General features: G+C 39.1%; 1 protein-coding gene across 5 annotated transcripts in view; it reads right to left on the bottom strand.

The window, feature by feature from the left end:
• The window catches only part of DENND5B (DENN domain containing 5B), a 188,972-nt gene that overhangs the window by 69,262 nt on the left and 97,392 nt on the right, over nt 1–22,318 (bottom strand). For all 5 annotated transcript variants that reach the window (XM_045873671.3, XM_045873672.3, XM_045873667.3 and 2 more), the window contains 2 exons: nt 7,339–7,526; nt 77–613 (listed from right to left, as the gene is read on the bottom strand). In XM_045873671.3, the coding sequence (XP_045729627.2) occupies nt 77–613; nt 7,339–7,526 (725 nt within the window). The remainder of the gene's footprint in view (nt 1–76; nt 614–7,338; nt 7,527–22,318) is intronic.

Here is a 22,318-nt window from a genome sequence, read left to right as displayed (position 1 = left end):
TTAAAAAAGTTAGCAAAATCAGTAAGACAGCCCACTAAGAGCCATAAAAAAAGGGAAACGAAGTGTTTTTTTTTACTTTGTCAAAGTTCTGCATCTGTTCTCGGTTGGTCAGCCAGGATTCCATGTCCTGGGCAGTCTGAATCACAAACGCTTCATAATCTGCAAACATCTGTGTAAAGCGGTTAGCAAAGACCTCACGAAGCTGCACGTTGAGCTGGTAGTCCCTTAGTTCTGCCTCTTCACACTGCAGTTTTAAATCCTTTTCTTTTTCACTCAGTGTGGCAGAGAGATCCATTTTTTCCACGGTCACACCGGTCCGCTTGGCCAGAGCTTGGAGGCGGGCTATGGTTTCATTGCCCTTCAGTAACTCGTACATGCTGATGTTGTTACTGGAGACGTTGCCATTCTTCTTGTCGTTAACCAAGTCCTTCAGAACCAGATTCTTCAGTTTTGTGGCACTCTCACTGCAATGGAGGCTGCCCTCAGGAGGGATCTCAAATTGAAGAAGCACTTCAGAGAGTTCCTGGATAAAATCCACCTTATTGGGGAACTGTGGAAATTCTTCAGGCAGTTCAATAAAATGGTTGTCAATATCCACAAAACACAAATTAGCCTGAAAGAAAAAGAATACAAAGGTTTTAAAATAACATTTTTATATTCTAAAATATTCTTGCCAACTATTATAAACAAACTCATAGATTACACACTGCCTCTTTTTAAACTGAGATATAACTGACACATAACATTTTGTTTCAGGTGTGTGATTCAATAAAAATTATGAAATGATCACCAGAGTAAGTCTTAGTTAACATCCATCACCACACATAATCACAATTATTTTCGTGTGACAAGAACTTTTAAGACCTTACAATGCCTTTTATGTTAACTTTCTGAAGGTTAAGCATTTTTATTCTTTAAAAATAAATTTCTTGGGTGCCTGGGTGGCTCAGTCAGTTAAGCGTCTGCCTTCAGCTCAGGTCATGATCCCAGGGTGCTGGGATCAAGTCCCACATCAGGCTCCCTGCTCAGCAGGACTCTGCTTCTCTCTCTACTCCTCCCCACTGCTTGTGTTCTCTCTCTCTCAAATAAAATCTTTAAAAAAATAATAAAAATAAAAATAAATTTCTTTTTCCAGCATTTTTTCCCTAGTATTCTATACCATATTTAATAAAAATGGATAATTTTCTCTGGGTCTTAGCAATTTGTTATCACCTGGACACGATTCTGTAAATATATGACATCTCTTCAGCATTCCTAAATGAGTACCTTACAAACAGAAGGTACTGGGTAAAATGAGCACTGGATGAATCCAGTCGGAACTTGCTATGCCATTCCACTTCTATGACCATTTGTAATTTAGAATTAATAATAACTGCTAAATTTTAGCAGCTATAGTCCCCACAAATGGGATGGAATTGGCAAAGAACAATCCAATTCACAGAATATCCACAAATTTTCACTTTATCCAAAATTAGCTTCAACCTCTTGGCAAAACCATTTCAGAAGTTATTAGACAAACAGCAGGAGGCAGAGAGTGGTAGAGGCAAGTGCTCAGACAATTACAAATGATTACCCCTTGAATAATTAAGAGCTGATTCAGGAGATATTTTTGAGTTGAAAAAAAAAAGAGGAAATAGAAATCAGAGGAAAAATTTTTTTGAGTTTGCTTACACTATAGATTTTGAATTTATATTGAATAAAAAGACTTTTAAATATTTTCCAAATAATTATGAACAATTCAAGGGGCCAAGTACATGCATGCAATTCTCATTATCCCTCAGGTACGTGATTATAGTAGACTCCAAAACATTTTACTTTTCCTGTTCATACCCTCTTAATCAGAACGAGGTTGTCAGTGTAAAGGAAGATTGTGCTCATGGACTGTGGAAGGGTGGAGGCCAAAGGTATAGCCGATCACATAAAACTGAATCTGACTACATTAGTGGCTGGACAGAGGGCACAGGGTGGAAGTCAACCAACAGAAGTTTCACTTCAAGTTTCCCCATCTCTCCCACAGCCCTACCACCCAGGTCAGCAAGGAGACAATTCACACTACCCTTTGATCCTGTGTGGCAATGTAAGATGAAAACAGAAGAGCAAAGAGTTGGGTTTTTATTTTTCTCTTTTGATCCCTGCTCTTTATGTCAGGTGCTAAAGCACATAAAGTACAAATTTCTATATTTAGCTCAATCAAAACTCAAGATTTCCCCCATTTAAAAACAGAGAATCAACAGTGCTTCCTCTCAAGCCTGACGTGACCTCTGAATCCAACTCTTTAATTCTGCAGATGAGGAAATTGAGGCCCAAGAAGTTAGGCGACTTCCTGACACCTGTTCCCCGATAAGCATCATCAAACAGCCTGGTGGCTTAAAAGATTTTTTGCCTCCCATTTTCCTCATCTCCAACATCAGTGGTTTCCTTTAAATAAAGTAAGAGATGAAGTCAAATCTTCCTGAAGACAGTACTGCTGCCTACAGTTTTCTTTAAATCCACACCATTATATATGTATCTATAGGCTCTAGGAAAGCAGAATGTGTTGAAAGGCTTAGGGGGAGAAAGTAGGTCACTGTAATTCAAATGGATGATTCAGTATCTTTAAAAATGGAAGAAAAAAATTCACTAACTTGCTAATCTAAATGTTAGGCAACCAACCTCCCACCACTTACATTTTGTACTGTGTTCTTCATTAATGCCTTCCTGCTATCCTTTTCTATCCTTCTTCTATAAAAGAGAAAATGCTACATCTGGGAAATTTTAAAGCTTGTTATGCTCATACAATCACTGATGATCTGAAAGGGTACGGGAAGGTGCATATTCCAGCACCACACTACTGGCCTGTCTTCATGCTCCCATGAGTCTCTCATACCCTCCCTATGACTGCTTAGATGGGCCCAAGTTGGGGCTTTGATTATCACAGAATGAAAACAGGATTAACTTGTGTTATGAAGACTTTTTTTTTTTTTAAAGATTTTATTTATTTGACAGAGAGAGAGACAGTGAGAGAGGGAACACAAGCAGGGGAAGTGGGAGATGGAGAAGCAGGCTTCCCGCGGAGCAGGGAGCCCGATGCGGGGGCTCGATTCCAGGACCCTGGGATCATGACCTGAGCCGAAGGCGGATACTTAAGGACTGAGCTACCCAGGCGCCCCGTTATGAAGACTTAATGAAGAAAAATCAAAAAGCCTTTTTTCTAAAACAAAGAACTCCATACAATAGGGCATATGGATAAGTCACTTTTTAAATATTAATACCATTAAACTAAAAAATTATTATCAGAAGAGCTCAAGAAATTTTATATACACAATAAGAAATACACTTGACTCTCAGTTTTACATTGTTTTAGGACTAGAAATATTTCTGTATCTTAATTGATCAATGCTGCTCACACATTCATGGTAAGTTATCACTTCTAGTTAAAAATGAAAAACATGGGGGCGCCTGGGTGGCTCAGTCATTAAACGTCTGCCTTCGGCTCCGGTCATGATCCCAGGGTCCTGGGACTGAGTTCTGCACTGGGCTCCCTGCTCAGCGGGGAGCCTGCTTCTCCCTCTCCCCGGGCTCGTGTTCCCTCTCTTGCCGTCTCTGTCAAATAAATAAAATCTTAAAAAAAAAAAAAAATGAAAAACATGGGTGCCTGGGTGGCTCAGTCGTTAAGCGTCTGCCTTTGGCTCAGGTCATGGTCCCAGAGTCCTGGGATCGAGCCCCGCACAGGGCTCCCTGCTCAGTGGGGAGCCTGCTTCTCCCTCTCCCACTGCCCTTGCTTGTGTTCCCTCTCTCGCTGTCTCTCTCTCTCTGTCAAATAAATAAGTAAAATCTTAAAAAAAAAAAAAAAAAAAAGAAAAACATTCCCTCAAAAGAAAGGCAACAAAGACTTGAAGTTTAATCATTTCTTCTGCCATGAAGCTTTCCTATGTCCCTACCCTAAAGGCATTCTGATTTCCTCTGCATATATACTTAGTTCATTCATTCCTCTTATTTTTTTAACCTGTTATATTTGTAAATGACTTATTTTGGAAAGCAGAAATTATATCTTATTTATCTTAATGTCTCCTAATGTATCCTACACTGGTAGTGTATGAGACCACTGATGAATGAATGAATAAGGCTCAAGAAGATGGTCATTTTGTGGTACCCCAAAAATGTACACAGGAGGAGGAGGTATCCAGGAATGTGAGGCCAGGGCAGCTCTCTCCATGCTTAGTAAGAGATATAGTTTCTCAATGGCTGAAGTTAAACTGGCAAAGGGTAAGCCAGAGGAGAATATTTAAAATATTCCCACAGAGGGCCACCTGGGTGGCTCAGTCAGTTAAGCGTCTGCCTTCAGCTCAGGTCATGATCCCAGGGTCCTAGGATCGAGCCCCGCATCGGGCTCCCTGCTCAGTGGGAAGCCTGCTTCTCCCTTTCCCCCTGCTTGTGTTCCCGCTGTCACTGTCTCTCTCTCTGTCAAATAAATAAATTCTTTTTTTTTTTAAAGATTTTATTTATTTATTTGAGAGAATGAGATAGAGAGAGAGAGCATGAGAGGGGGGAGGGTCAGAGGGAGAAGCAGACTCCCCGCTGAGCAAGGAGCCTGATGCGGGACTCGATCCTGGGACTCCAGGATCATGACCTGAGCCGAAGGCAGTAGCCCAACCAACTGAGCCACCCAGGCGCCCCAAATAAATAAATTCTTAAAAAAAAAAATTCCCACAGAAAAAATAAAATAAAATATTCCTATAGAATCTCAGGGTAAGATACAACAAAAAGAAAGTGGAAGAGCAATTCTAATTTAGTGTTTTGATTTTTTTTGCCCACCATTTACTGTAAAGATAAGCAAGAATGGGAGAAAGTGAGGTACTATTCTCTGAAATTCATCCTCAATACTATATCCTTCTACCATCACTCTCCCCACACCAACCCCTCAAGAAACAATATAACAAAATGGCTACCTATGCCTATCATTTTAGAACTATGGGGAAAGTAAGTGGGTGGTTAATTATAAGTCTATGTACTTACATTAGTTAGCTAACTAAAATCATACCTTCTTAAAATAATCATTTTGTAAACTTATCATTTTCATAACTATTTTAAGTAACCCTGTCACTATTTTTCTTTCTTTCTTTTTTTCACTATTTTTAGCTATTATTTTATTTTACAGTTTTCAGGGAAAGGAGGGAGGAGGTGAGTATTATGAGTGAGTATATTTAAATCACTTTTAAAAATGGCTTTTTTTTTTTTAAAGATTTTATTTATTTGACAGAGAGACAGCAAGAGAGGGAACACAAGCAAAGGAAGTGTGAGAGAGGAAGCAGGCTTCCCGCTGAGCAGGGAGGCCGATGGGGGGCTTGATCCCAGGACCCTGGGATCATGACCTGAGCCAAAGGCAGATGCTTAACGACTGAGCCACCCAGGTGCCCCCAAAATGGCTATTTTTATACTTACTTTTCCAAAATTATGTGAAGTTGATTATTTCATCTCACTGTAAAATGTTACGAGCACAAAGTGACCTGTGTGCATTCTAAAGATAAACAAACTTAAAAATTCTGAACGCTCTTGCAGCAATGTCTGTGATTTTCTAATTTTCTACTCATTAAATCAACACTCTTTAATAAATAACCTGGGTCAGCTGTGAAAATAGCAGTGCTTCTGTACAGAAAATATGTTAGTATATCATTATTTTAGAAGAAAATGCTAACAGCTGACCCAGGTTATTTCCTGTTATTCTACTCTTTGAATAGATGAGCATGTACATTTATTAAAGAGTATTGATTTAATGAGTAGAAAATTAGAAAATCACAGACATTGCTGCAAGAGCGTTCAGAATTTTTAAGTTTGTTTATCTTTAGAGCCAGAGAATACATGCTGACATGTAGAGAAAAAGATTTCCCCACTACAAAAATATCTAGGTGGCATTTAAAAACTCTCAACAATTGTAACTCATGTAAAAATGAAAATATAATATTTATACACCTATACATATTGTCTTATAAAATATCATTTGGTGAATATACAAACAGACCAGATACTCAACAGGAAACTAAAACATGTCACTATTTAAGTCCTTAAACTTAAATTGCATTTAAAATAGATTTGGCTATTCTATTTCTTTTTCCTTGAAAATTTAAAGGATTACTTCTTTGAACCAACAAGATACTTAGATTAATCTAGATTAATCTAATAAAAGAGAAAACAAGAGAGTTCAGGTAATAGAGAAAAGAGATATACTGGGGAGGCAAAAGTAGACACGCATAAGCTCAGAAAGAGCAAGACAGCTTAAATATGTATTTTATATGATCTGAATCAGATCATATAAACAAAATATTTTCCCCTGAACAAAAGTGTTAATTTTGGTAGGGAACATTCATTGGAATAAAGTAAGCAATGGATGATTACATGAATCATTACTGGGTACAATGGCTGTGGCTTAGTGTGTTATTTTAAATTCACTTATTAAAATGAGAACCTCTTTGGGAAATAAGAACAAATAAAAGCAAAGCACAGCATTGAAGATTATATTAAGAAAGGTGCTAATTAAATAGCTAATAATATAAAGTCGTTAACTACTTAATGTTTTGTAATAGGCCACGGCACTCTCATCAATATTTCATTTCAAAGGTTTTACATTCCAATTCTGAGTACCATTAACGACAGCCAAAAACTAGATTCAAAATGCTTCCAAGAATTCCTATTTTCTTCTTAAACAACATCTGAAAATACAACACACAGAAAGCATAGTAACCTTAAGTGGTCTAAAAGCTACGGGTTAGAATTTTTATCTCAAAAAAAAAAAAAAAAAGAATTTTTATCTCAATCACCTAGTCAAGTTGACATTTAGAAAAAGTTAGTAACTAGCTGTAGGTCTGAAAACAAAGAATATTAAAGTATTTGATACTTCCATTTATCCATAGCTTGCTGAGAGATGTTACTTTTCATTTGATGGAAGTCAAGAATCAAATTCATCTCAATTAATACAATGACTTTAAAGAGTTTAATGATGTGAAAACCTGGGCTATATTGTTTAAAAGCAGAATTTATAACATGAATGGGGGAAAAAGAAATTAAATGTTATTAGAATAATTAAGCAACCAGACCATGCTACTGTTGTTCCATCTTCACAAATTTAAAGCTGTGAAAATTTGTCACTGTCCTGTTTGAACCATGCTGAATTAATGACTAGTCATGATAACCCTCAGAAGTCAGGATCTGTGCTCTATGGCTCAGGCTCTACCCTAGCCCTACTCGGGAGATTCAGGACGGTCAGAGACACAGTTTGGACAAAGACAATGCTGTCTAACAATAAAGTGGCCTTGACCTAAATCAACAAAGAGCAAATGCTTTATCACTCATTATAAATTTTACCTCTTGAGGAAGTTCTAGTTTAGAACGGTCAGTTCCTTCTTTTGACTGAAGGCCCATCAGATAAGGGACAGGAGCATCAAGAAAATGTAGCAGAGAAGCAGGGAGGATGGGCACATAAACATGTTGCCATTGAAATGGGAACAAAAGTGTGGTGATGCCTTCCGCCACAGTCATCAAGCGTTGATAATCTGTACAGAACAAGGAAAAAAGGAGGGGAAGATTCCAAATAAAAACATAATCACTGCATTAAGCTTGAAAATACTAATTTCCACGAAAAAAAATCTTGTTGTAATAAATAAAATGTTTCTTTATGATCATGCAGAAAATAGGTCAATTCTATCTCAGCATAATTAAGGAGTTCAATGGTTTCACTTGAATGGTACTAAGGGGTATGAGTAGGTGGGAAACATTATCTTATTCCTGCTTCTCAAATCACCAGTATGTAAGTTTACACTCCCTTAAAATGTGGAGGAAACAAGAACTAATAGAATTGCTCTTGGCATGTAGCCCATCGAAAGTGTACCAGGATATTGCTACTGATTACTTTTTGTATACATGCATATCAATGTAATTCCCAATTCAGACGCTCTTTTTTTCTTGTATATATGATCATGGTTATGGCCTATGGTTATCCTGATTATATTTATTTTAACCTTCATTTTGTGTGTCTAAGAAATCAAACAAATATATGCATTCATAATCATACTTCCTATATTTAACCCCCAACTACGTAACTATCAAATCTGCAAACAAAGTGAAAGTTACCTGAAAATTAAAGGTTGATTTTTGTGTTTTCTTCACATGAATTAATCAAAACTACAAACTGCTAACAATATTAAAGTGCCCTCCCATTTTATTGCAATATAATTGACATATAACACTGTATTAGTTTTAGGTGTATGACATAATTATTTGATATATGTATATATTGCAAAATGATTACCACAGTAAGTTTTGTTAACATCTATTATCTCACATAGTTACAAATAAAGTGACCTCTTAAACCACTCTGCCATAGAGGTGCTTTATTCATTATTGTCTATAAACCTCATTTAAACCTTTGGAGGCAGATGTGTTTAGAATTCATTTATTTTTTATAAAGGTAATATTGTGGGGTGCCTGGGTGGCTCAGTTGGTTAAGCAAGCATCTGCCTTCAACTCAGGTCATGATCCTGGAGTCCTGGGATTAGGGTTCCCTGCTCAGCAGGGAGTATGCTTCTCCCTCTCCTGCTCCTCCCCCAGCTCATGCTCTCTTTCTCACTCACTCACTCTCGCTCTCTCAAATAAATAAATAAATAAATAAATAAATAAATAAATAAATAAATATCTAAAAAGAAAAAAAAGGTAATATTGTGCATATAGCATATACATGAAATACCTGGGGCAGCACCCTGTAATAAAACACATTAATATTTCTGCAACAAACTTTATGAGTGTCCTAATAAGACAGATAAAGAATTTAAATAGGGTCACTCTGGTTCAGGTCTTTTTCAATAAATGAATTATAAAAAGAATCTTTTATTTTCTGAAATTTTTTGGATTTGAAAATTGAAGAGAAAGGATTATGGACTTGTAATTTTGCTCTCATAGAATTCACTGGACACAAAAACAGTAAAATCTGGGGGAGTAAGATTTGGGAGAAGTCTTTTAAAACATTTTTTTTTTTTAAGACTTTATTTATTTATTTGAGAGAGACAATGAGATAGAGAGAGCATGAGAGGGGGGAGGGTCAGAGGGAGAAGCAGACTCCCTGCCGAGCAGGGAGCCCGATGCGGGACTCGATCCCGGGACTCCAGGATCATGACCTGAGCTGAAGGCAGTCACTTAACCAACTGAGCCACCCAGGTGCCCCGGGAGAAGTCTTTTTAAAAAGGTTAAAGAAAATGATCAGATGCTATTTGGTTCACATCAACCCAAAGAACACCTGACCAAACATAAACAGGATGTTTTCTGCTTAAAAATCTGTGTTGTTTTATAATTTGTATACAACTACCTTTAATAGTCTACAGTGGGATTCTGGTAATGAATCATCAGCTATCCATAGCCAAGTATACTTAGAAGTTTCCTTATGTGATTCACTATTAAGACTTAAATTTTATGGGGTGCCTGGCCAGCTTAGTCGGTAGAGAATGTGACTCTTCATCTTGGGGTTGTAGACTTGAGCCCCACGTTGGGTGTAGAGATTACTTAAAAAAATTCTTAAAAGAAAAAAAAAGACTTAAATTTTAGGTGAAAACCTGTTTATAGGAATACTTTAAAAACACAAATACCAGGGGGCCTGAGGGATAGGGGTCAGACATAGGAACATGAATAGCTGACCAAATTACCTCAGGTGGGAACATGGGCACACATACACATGAACATGAACAAACACACACACACACACCAGCTGAGGCCCAGAGAACATGAATAGCTGACCAAATTACCTCAGGTGGGGACATGGACACACCTGAACACGAACATGCACGCTCACACACACACCAGCTGGGACACACATGAACATGAACACACACATGTGTACGCACACACACACACATACACACACACCAGCTGAGGCCCAGAGAAGCTGGGCTGAGACAGCTGGTACTCTGTGGAGATGGGGTGGTCAAAGGAGATCAAATAATCAGCTACCTACCACTTTGCTGGTCAACAGGCAGATGTTTGAGCTATAGGAGATGGGGTTTTTCATCACACAGGTAGGGGTGGGCAGCTGACCTGAAACCCTGAAATCTGTTGAATGTCCCTGTAACTGTAGCTCTGAACTATGACAGGACTCCATAATGGCCTTGCCCTGTGGGCTTTTTTCTCCACTGTGGGCTCAGTAAGGACAGAGTGGTACCCATTTGCCCATAAAGCACAGGGCCTAATTTATAGCAGTGCTGATCAAAATTTACTGACCACCCCCACCAAAATTTTCTTTTTTAGAGAGAGAGACTGTGCACAAGCACATGTGCAGGGGAAGGAGCAGAGGGAGACAGAGAGAATCTCAAGCAGATTCTACGCTGAGCATAGAGCCTGACGTGGGGCTTGATCTCATGACCCTGAGATCATGACCTAAGCCGAAATCAAGAGTTGGATGCTTAACCAACTGAGTCACCCAAGTGTCCCTACTGACCAAATTTAATGATGCTACCCAATGTTATAATTTTCTCCTCTTATTGTAAAAGTCCTAACAAAACACAAAAAATAAGGGGTAGGAATGCATGCAGATAAACTAGGAAAAGGCCAAATTCAGGGAAATGTCTAAGATGGCCACCCATTTCAACCAAGGATTGGAGTCTTTTTTATTTTTGTAACTTTGGCACCTTATCCCAGTATCTGACATATAACAGATGTTCAAATTAAAAAAAAAAAATTTAAAGATTTTATTTATTTGAGAGAGAGAGAGAGAGGACGAGCAGGGGGAGGGGCAAAGGGAGAAGGGAAGCAGGCTCCTCGCTGAGTGCGAAGCCAGAGCCTGACGTGGGGCTGGATCCCAGGACCCCGAGATCATGACCTGAGCTAAAGGCAGATGCTTAACTGACTGAGCCACTCAGGTGACCCTCTAAAAATATTTTTTAACAAATAAATGAATTAGTGGGATAAGACTACATAATTTTGCCGGATATCCACAACTTAAATAGACAATTGGTTAGATTTTGTCCACAAGAGACTAAAGAACTAATTTTTCAGTAGGAGAAAATGTAACTACTCAGACGAGAAACTACATTCAAAAATCACATTTCTTGGATATTCATATATTCAGTTAATTATCTACATGCCCACTTATAAAGAAAATTCAAATATCCATTTACTAAGCCATGGGATACTGTTCATTACACAGAGAATTTTTTACCGGGACGCCTGGGTGGCTCAGTTGGTTAATCAACTGCCTTGAGCTCAGGTCATGATCCTGGAGTCCCTGGATCGAGTCCTGCATCGGGTCCCTGCTCAGCAGGGAGTCTGCTTCTCCCTCTGACCCTCCCCCCTCTCATGCTCTATCTCATTCTCTCTCAAATAAATAAATAAAATCTTTAAAAAAAAAAAAAAAGGATTTTTTACCAAGTAACTTATTCTAACTATGTTTAAGTAGACCGTGTAGGGATCAGAACTACTGTTTAGGAATAATTATCAGATCTAAACATCTTTTTCCTCCTTTATATAAAAAATGTGAAGATTTTAATAGTGAAATATAATGCAGGTTTTCCAAGGCCCTTCAGAGTACAAAAAAGGCTCTCAGGAAGCCCCCACAGCTTTTTGGAAGTGACTAGAGAATTAAAGCACATTGTTGCCCTACCAGGAAGATGTATTCCACATGTCACTCCTGAGGTTTGAGGAAAACAGAGCTCACTGAAAAATTAAGAGAAAGGGGAAAAAAAAAAAAAAAAAGGAAGAAAAAGAAAAATTAAGAGAAAGAAAAAGTTAACTTCATAGCCACCTTATTTATATATTTTACAATTCGACTATATTCAAAGTGTACAGTATGTACTATGTAGATGGGCTGTTAGAAAAATAACTTGATTGTTCTGGTATTTATTTGCTAACTTTAAAAAACTGCTATTAGTCAGGGTGCCTGGCTGGCTTAGTCAGAAGGGCATGCGACTCTTCACTTTGGGATGGTGAATTTGAGACTTACGTTGGGTATAGAGATTACTTAATAAAAACTTAAAAAAATAAAATAAATAAAAATTGCTTTAGTTTTACTGTGGGCTTCTACAGTTTTACTGTTGTAAAAAGTTATAGAAATAAACTATTATCAGGGGTTTTTTGGTACTGCTGAAGATTAGTTTTCTAAGACAATCACTTCCTTTAAAAAAGTCAATGTTTCTAATTTAACTAGTTTCTTTAGAAAAAAAAGCAGTAACACTAAAATCTAGGTTTTAAAAAAGAATTAGTTTTTACACAACATTAAATGGGAAAAAAAACTACTTAAACTACTTAAGTAATTTAATGGAGGGGGATATTCTTCCTCCAATCCCTTACCCATTTCTAATTTATGAATACCTTAAGAATAATGTTTGTTTGGTTAAAGATTTTACCTATTTATTTGAGAGAGAGAGAGAGAGCGCGCATGTACCTCACACACAAGTGGGGGGAGGGGCCGGGGGGAGGGGCAGAGGGAGAGGGAGAAGTAGGCTCCCCACTGAGCAGGGAGCCTGGGGTGGGGGGAGGGGGTGCTGAGATCATGACCTGAGTCAAAGGCAGCCCCTTAACCAATGGAGCCACACAGGTGCCCCTAAGAATAATTTTTTTTTTAAAAGATTTTATTTATTTGAGAGAGAGAGAACGAGTTGGGGGCAGAGGCAGAGGGAGGGGGAGAAGCTGACTCCCCGCTGAGCAGGGAGCCCGATGCCGGACTCGATACCAGGATCCAATCCCAGGACCCTGAGATCCTGACCTGAGCCAAAGGCAGATGCTTAACTGACTGAGCCACCCAGGCACCCCAAGAATAATGTTTTTAAGGGGTGCCTGGGTGGCTCCATCTGTTAAGTGTCCGATTCTTGGTTTGATCTCATGGGTCGTGGACTCCTCGCTCAGCAGGGAGTCTGCTTGAAAGAATCTCCCCCTTTGCCTGTCATCCTGACCTCCCCTCCCTGCTCGCACGTGTGTGTACAAGAATGCACTCTCTCTCTAAAAATAAACAAATCTTTAAATAATAATAATAATGTTTTTAAGGAAAAGGAGGAATGAGAAGATTCATTTGGTTAAGAAATAATAATCATTTATTCTATCAATGCTCTTCAGTCAAAAACCCCAGGAACACACCTGTATTTGAACAAGTTGGGTTTACTACTCCTTATGGAGAAGGAGCGCACACACCCTGGGGATCTGTGGCATGTCTTTGTAAGATGGTTTAGAGATAAGGATTAGGAATTTGGGCTGGGTTTGGATAATTTTAGGAAGAGTATAAAGAAGCAGAGACTTGCTTTGGATTAGGTACTGTCACAAATCAAGGCAATTCTATGACAGGGTATCTCAATAAATCTGATCTATAGGGAAGGCAGATTAAGGTGGGGTTAGAATGTATTTGGTAAGGAAGTGAAGCAGCAGTTACTAATTCAGCGAGAGAAGAGGATGTTTGGTATTTTGTGAGGTACACAGTGATCTTGCTTGAAGCGGAAGTTCCTGTTAGACTGTTTATATTCTATAGAACAACATGGCTCAGTCATGAGCATCAGATCAGTACGCAGTAACAGTGAGCCCTAGTTTGAGAACTAGATCAGTTCCTGGATGTCAGGGGCTACTTTAATATTTCTTTCTCAATTGTAAGCCAGATATAGGTGAAAGGCTCAAGACTGTAAGCAGTCTGATCCTGTGCCACTTACATATTTATTGCCTCTCAGCTCCAAACTCACTCAGCACATGGTCTACGATAATGGACTAAACTAAGCATTCTCTTTTACAGTGAGCACAATGTTAAACTTTGCCAGTAGAAGGCGATGCAGAGACACTGCAGGAGGAAGGAGCTTCTCGGTTCCAGTGTACAACTGCAATGTTTTGTTTGTTCTTGCTCCTGTTGCATGGTTGAGCAGTGATGTGGTCATATGAAGACATCTGGTGGGTACTTCCCCAGCCATACGCCAAGAGGAAGCAGCCTCAGTGACCGGGCCAGTGATCACCTTCCCATGGCCCCTCTAACATGGATATTGTACACTCAGATCTCACACCCACAATGGTGTCCTGACAATTTCTGTGTGCCCACTCACCAGCCGCAGCTCACTTGTACCTCAGAGGTTTGTTTCCCTTTGCCCAGCGACTCTGGACCAGGCAACCCACTGACTTTCTCCCCCATCCAATGGGCCGCAACTGGACCGTCTTCAACAAGGTATGAACCTCAGCCTTGGGAAATGGGCCACCCTTCCAAGTTTGTCCTTCCTTGGGTACCTGTTAAAGAGTTTTATTCATGGCTTTATACTTACTTTCTATTATAGCTTAATAATTCTTATTCCATTCCTCTGAATTACAGATACGGTTTAATCTGTTTCCTGACTGGACCTAGGCTGAAAGGTCCAGGGTTTTAAGCAGTCAAATCAAATCTCTAGCAGCTTGGCTACTTTTTTTTTTTTTTTTAAAGATTTTATTTATTTATTTGATATAGAGAGAGCGCGCGCAAACATGAGCAGGCAGAGCGGCAGGCAGAGGGAGAGGGAGAAGCAGGCTCCCCACTGAGCAGAGAGCCGGACATGGGGCTTGATCCCAGAACCCTGGGATCAGGGCCTGAGCCGTAGGCAGACGCTTAACCAACTGAACCACCCAGGCGACCCAGCTTGGCTACTTTTTTTTACCGTTGGTGGGAAAAATATTCAATCTCAGAGAAAACAAATTCTCAAGTAATGGCAAGTAACACCTTGGGCTGTTTTCTTGCTTTGATTATGGAAAACTTGCACATGGAGAGTGAAAATAAATTATCCACTTTCCCCTCTTCTACTAGACATTGAAAGACTGATATACATGGTTTGTATTTCCTTCAGCACAATTCTCCCACCTGCTTGGGTATTCTAGGTCTATTCTTTCCAGTTCTGTGTTCTCTACAAGACTGGTTGAAATGCCACATCCTTTTTTATAATGCAATTACTTAGCAGAAACAAGACAATTCTTTTTAACTGAATCAAGAAATAAAAGAGCTTTCTTCTTTAAGTATGTTTTGAAAACTTCAGTTTTAGGAAAATTATTTTTGTTTGATACTCAAAGTGATGAATGAGTAAAAGACATTATTTTCATATTTAAGACATGCCTCAGCACAGCACATGAGGCTCTTCCTGACTTGGTCCTTTCCTAACCTCATTTCTTATCACCACCCTATACACAGTTAAATCATTTGCCTGTAATTCATTCACTGAATCTAACATGTTTTCACAGGTTTCTTTGCCTTTGTATACACTTTTTCTCTGTCTAGAAGGTCTCTTCCTCTTTCAGTGCTTGGCTGAGTTCCACTTTTTCCTTACTGTACCATCATCTGCCAGAGAGCAATTACTATATTTTTAATCTCAGAATTTCCAGTACTTGGTATAGAGCTTACACACAGTGAGTGGTCAATAAATGTGTGTTAAGAAATGAGTATGTTAATATCTAAGGCATGTAAAACAAAACGATTTAGACAATAAACGGATTATGCTTTACCACATTATACAGAATATACTGTCAAAAATTTGCTAGCAGCGGCTTATGTGCAGACCCTGTGAGGGCCCTGCCTCCACCGTCTCAGGCCCTGTCTAGCCAGCAACATTGTGGAGAACACGGTCAGCCCCACCAGGACAGCTGAAGGGCCTGCAGCTACACCTGACGTAGGGGGCACAGGACGAGTAGTGGCACAAGGCAACTCCACTGTCAGCTGGTGGCTCAGTGTCCGAGGAGGAGGCCATGTCTAACGGGATCTGCATACTGCAAAGCGCTGCCGTTAGAGGCATGAGGCTGGTGGTGGCCAGCACACCTTTGATGAACAGCATGAAATGGCTAGAAGATTACACACCTACAGTCCTGGGTGCTGTGACTGGTCACCACCTGATGCTGGCTTTGAAGCCTCCAGTGCATGCATAATTCGGCTCATCTCTCTGGCTCCAGAAATTCATCTCAGATATTGCCAACAATGCCCTACAGTACTTCAAAATGAAGGACACAGCTTCTGGAAGCTCCCAAAGCAAGAGCTAGGATTACAAGTTTTCTAACGATAGAGAACTTGACCCTTAACCTCAGCAAGTATGTGAAGAAGCTGCACTACATTTCATTTGTGCCAACTAAATGTACCTGTTTGTCCCCCTGTCCCCACACTGACCTGTTTTCATAATAAACTACTGTAACAGCAACAAAAATTGCCTAAAGCTCACAAAGACATCACAAAAGACAGAATACAAATCCAAATCAACATAAAAAAATTCAACCTCCAAAATTCAATGGGTGAAAAATGAGCCACATTTTGCTTATCATGTTCACAAAGATTTAAAAAGAAAATCACAGCAAAGGTGTGGAGAAAAAAGTATTTTCATAAGTTGCTAGAGCTTTCTATTTGGCAGTATTTATCAAAAGCTTAAAAATACACAGATCATTTGACCCAGCAATTTTGATTCTAGGAATTAATCATCTAAGTATATAAAAACGTAAGTACATGATGTTTTACATATAAAGTGTCATTTATAACAGTAAACTATTTGTAATACCCTAAATACCTAACAAGAGGGATCTGATTGTAACAGTTATGGCTAGTCATATAACTGGATATACTAGAGCAATTAAAAGCACATCTGTATTATGAACATAGAAAACCAAATCGTCTTTGGCAGCAACTATGTATTAAGAACTTGCTGAAATTCCACTTCTGGGTATATGTCCAAAAGAACTGAAAGAAGAAACTTGAAAAGATATTTGCACATCAATGTTTTTAGTACCATTATTCACAGTAACTAAGAGGTGAAAGCAACTCAAGTGTCCATCAATAGATGAATGGATAAACAAAATGTGGTATACATGGGGCGCCTGGGTGGCTCAGTCGTTAAGCGTCTGCCTTCAGCTCAGGTCATGATCCCAGGGTCCTGGGATTGAGCCCTGTGTCGGGCTCCCTGCTCCGCGGGATGCCTGCTTCTCCCTCTCCCACTCCCCCTGCTTGTGTTCCCTCTCTCGCTCTGTCTCTCTCTGTCCAAAAAAAAAAAAAAAAAGTATACACACACACTGGAATATTATTCAACCTTAAAAAGGAAGGAAATCCTGACACATGCTACAACATGGATGAACCATGTTGGTTCACTGAGGCGAGTTCACCTATATTGAGTGAAATAATAAGCCAGTCACAAAAAGACAAATGGGTGATTCTACTTAGATAAGGCATCTAAAGTAGTCAATCATAGAAATAGAAAGTAGAATGGTAGTTGCTAGGGCCTGGAAGGAGGGGGACATGGGGAAGTGTCCAACAGGTATAGAGTTTCAGTGTTACAAGATGAAAAATTCTAGAGACTGACTGCATAACAATGTGAATATACTTAATCCTACTGTTCACTAAGAAGTAATTAAGATGGTGAATGGTATGTATTTCTTTTTTTAAAGATTTATTTATTTATTATTTATTTGAAAGAGAGAGACACAGCGAGAGAGGGAACACAAACAGGGGGAGTGGGAGAAGGAGAAGCAGGCTTCCCGCTTCTCATGGGATCATGACCTGAGCTGAAGGCAGACGCTTAACACCTGAGCCACCCAGGCGCCCCTTATTTATTTATTTTAGAGAGAGAATTTGGTGGGGGGGGGGGGGTCGGGGCAGAAGGAGAGGGAGAGAGAGACTCTCAAGCAGACTCCCCGCTGAGTGCAGAGCCCAACTTGGGGCTTGATCTCATGACCCTGAGATCATGACCTGAGCTGAAATTAGAAGTCGGATGCTCAACCAACTGAACCACCCAGGTGCCCTGGTATGTACTTCTTTAAACACAATTTTTTAAAAACCTACTAAATCAGGGGTGCCTGGGTGGCTCAGTCGGTTAAGCATTCTGACTCTTGATTTCAGCTCAGGTCATGATCTCAGTGTCCTGTGATCAAGCCCCATGTGGCATTCCATGCTCAGTGGGGAGTCTGCTTGAGATTCTCTCTCCCCATCTGCCCCTCCCTCCCACGCATGCTTTCTCTCTCTCTAATAAATAAATAAATAAATCTTTAACAACGTGTTAAACCTAAGCTATATGAAAATAACTTGTGGGCAAAAGAATCCACAAAAAATGGATAATTTATGAGAATAAATAATTTGAATTTAACTTAAAAACGATGTTTTATTTGATGTTAGATGACTTTTAAAAAAGCATACACGTGTTTCAAAGTCAAACAGGGTTTGCAAAATAGGTAATGAACCAAGTATTTGTTGAGAATTGCTTTTTATTAAAAAAATTTTTAAAGATTTTATTTATTTATTTGAGAGAGAGAGAGTATGAGCAGTGGGGAGGGTAGAGGGAGAGAGAGAAGCAGACTCCCCACTGAGCAGGGAGCTCAATGCAGGGCTTGATCCCAGGACCCTGAGATCATGACCTGAGCCAAAGGCAGACGCTTAACCGACTGACCCACTCAGGGGCCCCTAAAAATTTTTATTTAATTCACAATTTTAAGTGTAAAAAGTACGTTAATCACAAGTTAGCCAAGTAGAGCCACAGTTAGCTCTACTCTGGTAGAGCCTCCAAAAATCACTGGCAATGGATTGACATCAGGCAGTTTTAAAGCAAATTATTTAAAATGAAAATATGCTTCTCTAGATCTATTCATTCATTAAGAATATAATTTTCTAATACCCATGACTACCTGTGAAAAGTGGTATCTCTTACTGTTTCAACAGATGTTAAGAGAAAAAATAAAGTATCTATGTATATAACTGTGTACTTAAATTGTTTAAAGTAGATTAAATGGGTAAGTGTTGGCAAAAGAGAAAACAGACATGGATTATTTCGGGAAAACAGACATGGATTATTTTCCTATTTTATATTATTAATAGTTAAATTATGCCTAGCAGTTGTTATATTCTGTAACAGTTGACACAATCAATCTGTTCATTTTAATTTTAGTTCAGTGATCTTTTTCAAATACTTTTATTAATGGCAGTATGATGGACTAGAGCTCCTAATCTAAACTAAAAATGCTAAATAAAATAATTTTAAAACACCAAATTCATGAATATATGGATTTGCAAAAAGTAAGGGAAGACGTCATTAGAGGCCAGGAAAAAAAGGGGGACAAGAGTCCAGTGTGGTAAAGCTGAAGTGTCTAGCTCTCTTTGAGGCATATACTAATCCAAGGTGGTTAGAGCTTCAGTTTTATTTCTGTGCATGTTGGGGAACAAAGTCCAAGAAGGGCTAGGATTCAGACAGTAGATCCTCTTGCATAAAGCCAGGACCTAAAACAGGAGAAACCTCAGGGAAAAGGGATCGGGAAAGGAAAAACAAAACAAGAATAATAAAAGAAACACTGTACTGCCAGGAAAGTTGTCTGTCCTGGCCCTAGCTCTGGGAGGGAGGGGGAAAAAAGCCCCTTGAGAATTTCTATCTACTGGCCAGCTTTTGGGTAAGTTTAGGGCCCAAACTCATGCTATCTGTATGGCCCAAAGAAACACAAAGGTGAGAATTTTGCTGGAGGGGATGCGGGTGGAGGGATGGGGTAACTGGGTGATGTAATGAGCACTGGGTGTTACATAAGACTGATGAATCACTGAACTCTACCTCTAAAACTAATAATACACTACATGTTAATTAACTGAATTTAAATTAAAAAAAAAAAATGAAGATCTGGCGTGGAGCCTACCTTAAAAAATAAATAAATAAAGTAGACCTGTGTTGCCAGTGAACTCAGATGCTTGGTGAAAGAAAATACAAATCATTCCTGGAGGAAGAAACCCTCAATCTTTAACCCATCAGATACTGAATTTATCTGATAAATAATATAAAATACGTATGTTTAATGTTTAAAGAAATTAAAGAAAGAATTATGGAGTAAAACTGTTTTAGGGCCACTGAAGTAAAACGTCAAAGGAAGGATTAAACACAGGTAAAAAGAGAATTAATAAGCTGGGAAACATACAGAGAAATCACCCAGAACGCAGCAAAAAGACAGAGACACAAAGAGAGGTTGAGAGATACAGAAGATGGAGTGAAACAGATTAACAGGTTTAATTAAAGTGTCAGGAGGAAAAATAGAAAAAAGATGGATGGAAGTAATACTTAGAAAGATGGTTGAAAATTTTCCAAAAACTACTGAAACACATTAACCCTAGATTTCACAACAAATCGCAAGCAGAACAAATAAAGAGGGCGCCTGGGTGGCTCAGTTGGTTGGGCGACTGCCTTCGGCTCAGGTCATGATCCCAGGGTCCTGGGATCGAGTCCCGCATCGGGCTCCCTGCTCTGCGGGGAGCCTGCTTCTCCCTCTCCCACTCCCCCTGCTTGTGTTCCCTCTCTCGCTGTGTCTCTCTCTGTCAAATAAATAAATAAAATCTTTAAAAAAAAAAAAAAAGAACAAATAAAGAAACCCTCATCTAGATAAATTACAGTCAAAATATAGGTCATGAAAGGCAAAAAGAAAATCTCTCATATACAACCAGAGTGAAAGACAGATTTCCGGCCAACAGATGACAATTAGGGTGACTGATAGATTACTTCTCAACAGCTACCCTGGAAACCAGAAGATGGTAGAATCTTATTCTCAAAGTGCTAAAAGAAGGAAAAAAACCACTTATAACCTAGCGTTTAATATCTAGTAAAATCATCTTTCAAAAACACAGGCAAAAGGAAAACAGTTTCAGATGAACAAAATCTCATTGAAAATGCCACCTCATTTGGGGAATGTCTAAGGATATACTTTAGGAATGAGACTGATTCCAGAAGAACTATTTAAGATACAAAATGGAATGTGAATTTTTAAGAAAGCAATTGTGGTATTTAAAAGGAAACCACAGGGGTGCCTGGGTGGCTCAGTCAGTTAACTGCCCAAAGTCTTGGGATCGAGTCCCACATTGGGCTTCCTGCTCAGTGGGGAGTGTGCTTCTCTCTCTCCCTCTGTCCCTCCCCCCACCCGCCCCGCTGGCACTCTCTTGCTCTCTCTAGCAAAAATAAATAAAATCTTTAAAAAAAAAAAATGAAAGAAAAAGAAAACCACAGATCTAAAATGGAGTTACTTACTTATGTACTAGGCCATGTCACCAATCCTGGGGCTTAGTACCTAATCTAATGACAGTCTCAACCTCCCCCAGAAATGCAGTCTTAACTGGTCAGTCTGGAATTTCCTGGTCAGCACTGGTGAGGTAATCCACCTAATAAGACCCTTTTGTCCCCACAGGAAAGTGACCTCACCCAAAATAGTCCTTTTTTCTGTTTATGACTTCCTTGTCCTGCCTTTAAAAACCTTTCCCTTTCTATAGACCTTCGGAGCACCCCTGTACTTGCTACGTGGGATACTGCCCAATTCATGAATTAATAAAGCCAATTACATCTTTATAATTTACTTGGTTGAATTTCTGTTATTTAACAGTGGGTAAAGTTCAACAAAACCAAGTGTATAAAATAAAAATGTCTTACATCAACTTAGCAAGTAAGCTATGATGGGGATGACTGGAATTAAAGTATTTTACATATTAATATTTTAAACATTCTGATTGACATAAGACTAAGTGTTCATGTTAAAATTCCAAAATTTACCATTAAGAAAGGGAAACAGAGCTTATAACACCTACATTAATTAAATGGAAAAACTGCAATGAGAAGAGAGAAGGCACAAATAAATAGTATTCAGAATAAAAAGGGAGACAAAACTACAGATAGAGCAGAGATTACCAAGAAAAGGGAATATTAAGGCCTTCGGCAAATAAGTTGAAAGCTTTAGAAATTTGTTCCTAGAGAAAATATAAATGAACAAAAATTGATTCAAGAAAAAAATTAAATTCATTCAAGAAGAAATAGAGGAGCTTCTGGGTTGGCAGACACACTGAGGTGTTGTGCCTGAAGAGCAGCATGGAAGCTCTTTGCCCACCCCCCCCCCATACATTTCTTACAAATCTTCCATTTGCCTGTTTCTGAGTCGTAGGTTTTATAATAAACCGGTGACCGTAAGGAAAATGCCTTCCAGAGTTCCGAGTCATTCTAAGCGAATTACTGAGTCTGAGTGGTGGGTTGTGTAAATTGAATTTGGAGTTGGCTAGACAGAAATGAGGGTTGCCTGGACACCCCATTTGTAGTTAGTGTCTGAAGTGAAGACAGTCTTGTGGGACCAAATCCCTAAACCTGTGGAGTCTGGTGTTAACTCCAGGTAGTTAGTATCAGAATTGAATTGAATTTGTTGCGCACTCAGTTGGTGTGGGAACTTACTGGAACTTACTGAAAGAAGCTCTTGTTCAGTGTCAGGAAACACCTATCATTTGGTATCAGAAAATGTGGGATTCACTAGAAAGGCCCAGATTCACAGAAATATGTGGTTTGGGAAGAGAAAGGATGGAAGTATGGGGGGATGAGGAAACTTTGATTCATGAGTGGCCACATGGTCACTAAGGGTGTGG

The sequence above is a fragment of the Mirounga angustirostris genome, unplaced genomic scaffold, assembly GCF_029215605.1.
Source record: "Mirounga angustirostris isolate CCGP_5_RB_7025 unplaced genomic scaffold, mMirAng1.0.hap1 SCAF_5, whole genome shotgun sequence".
NCBI classification, from domain to species: Eukaryota; Metazoa; Chordata; class Mammalia; order Carnivora; family Phocidae; genus Mirounga; species Mirounga angustirostris.
The sequence above is the reverse complement of the archived record's forward strand: the minus strand, read 5'-3'. Positions and strand labels throughout refer to the sequence as shown.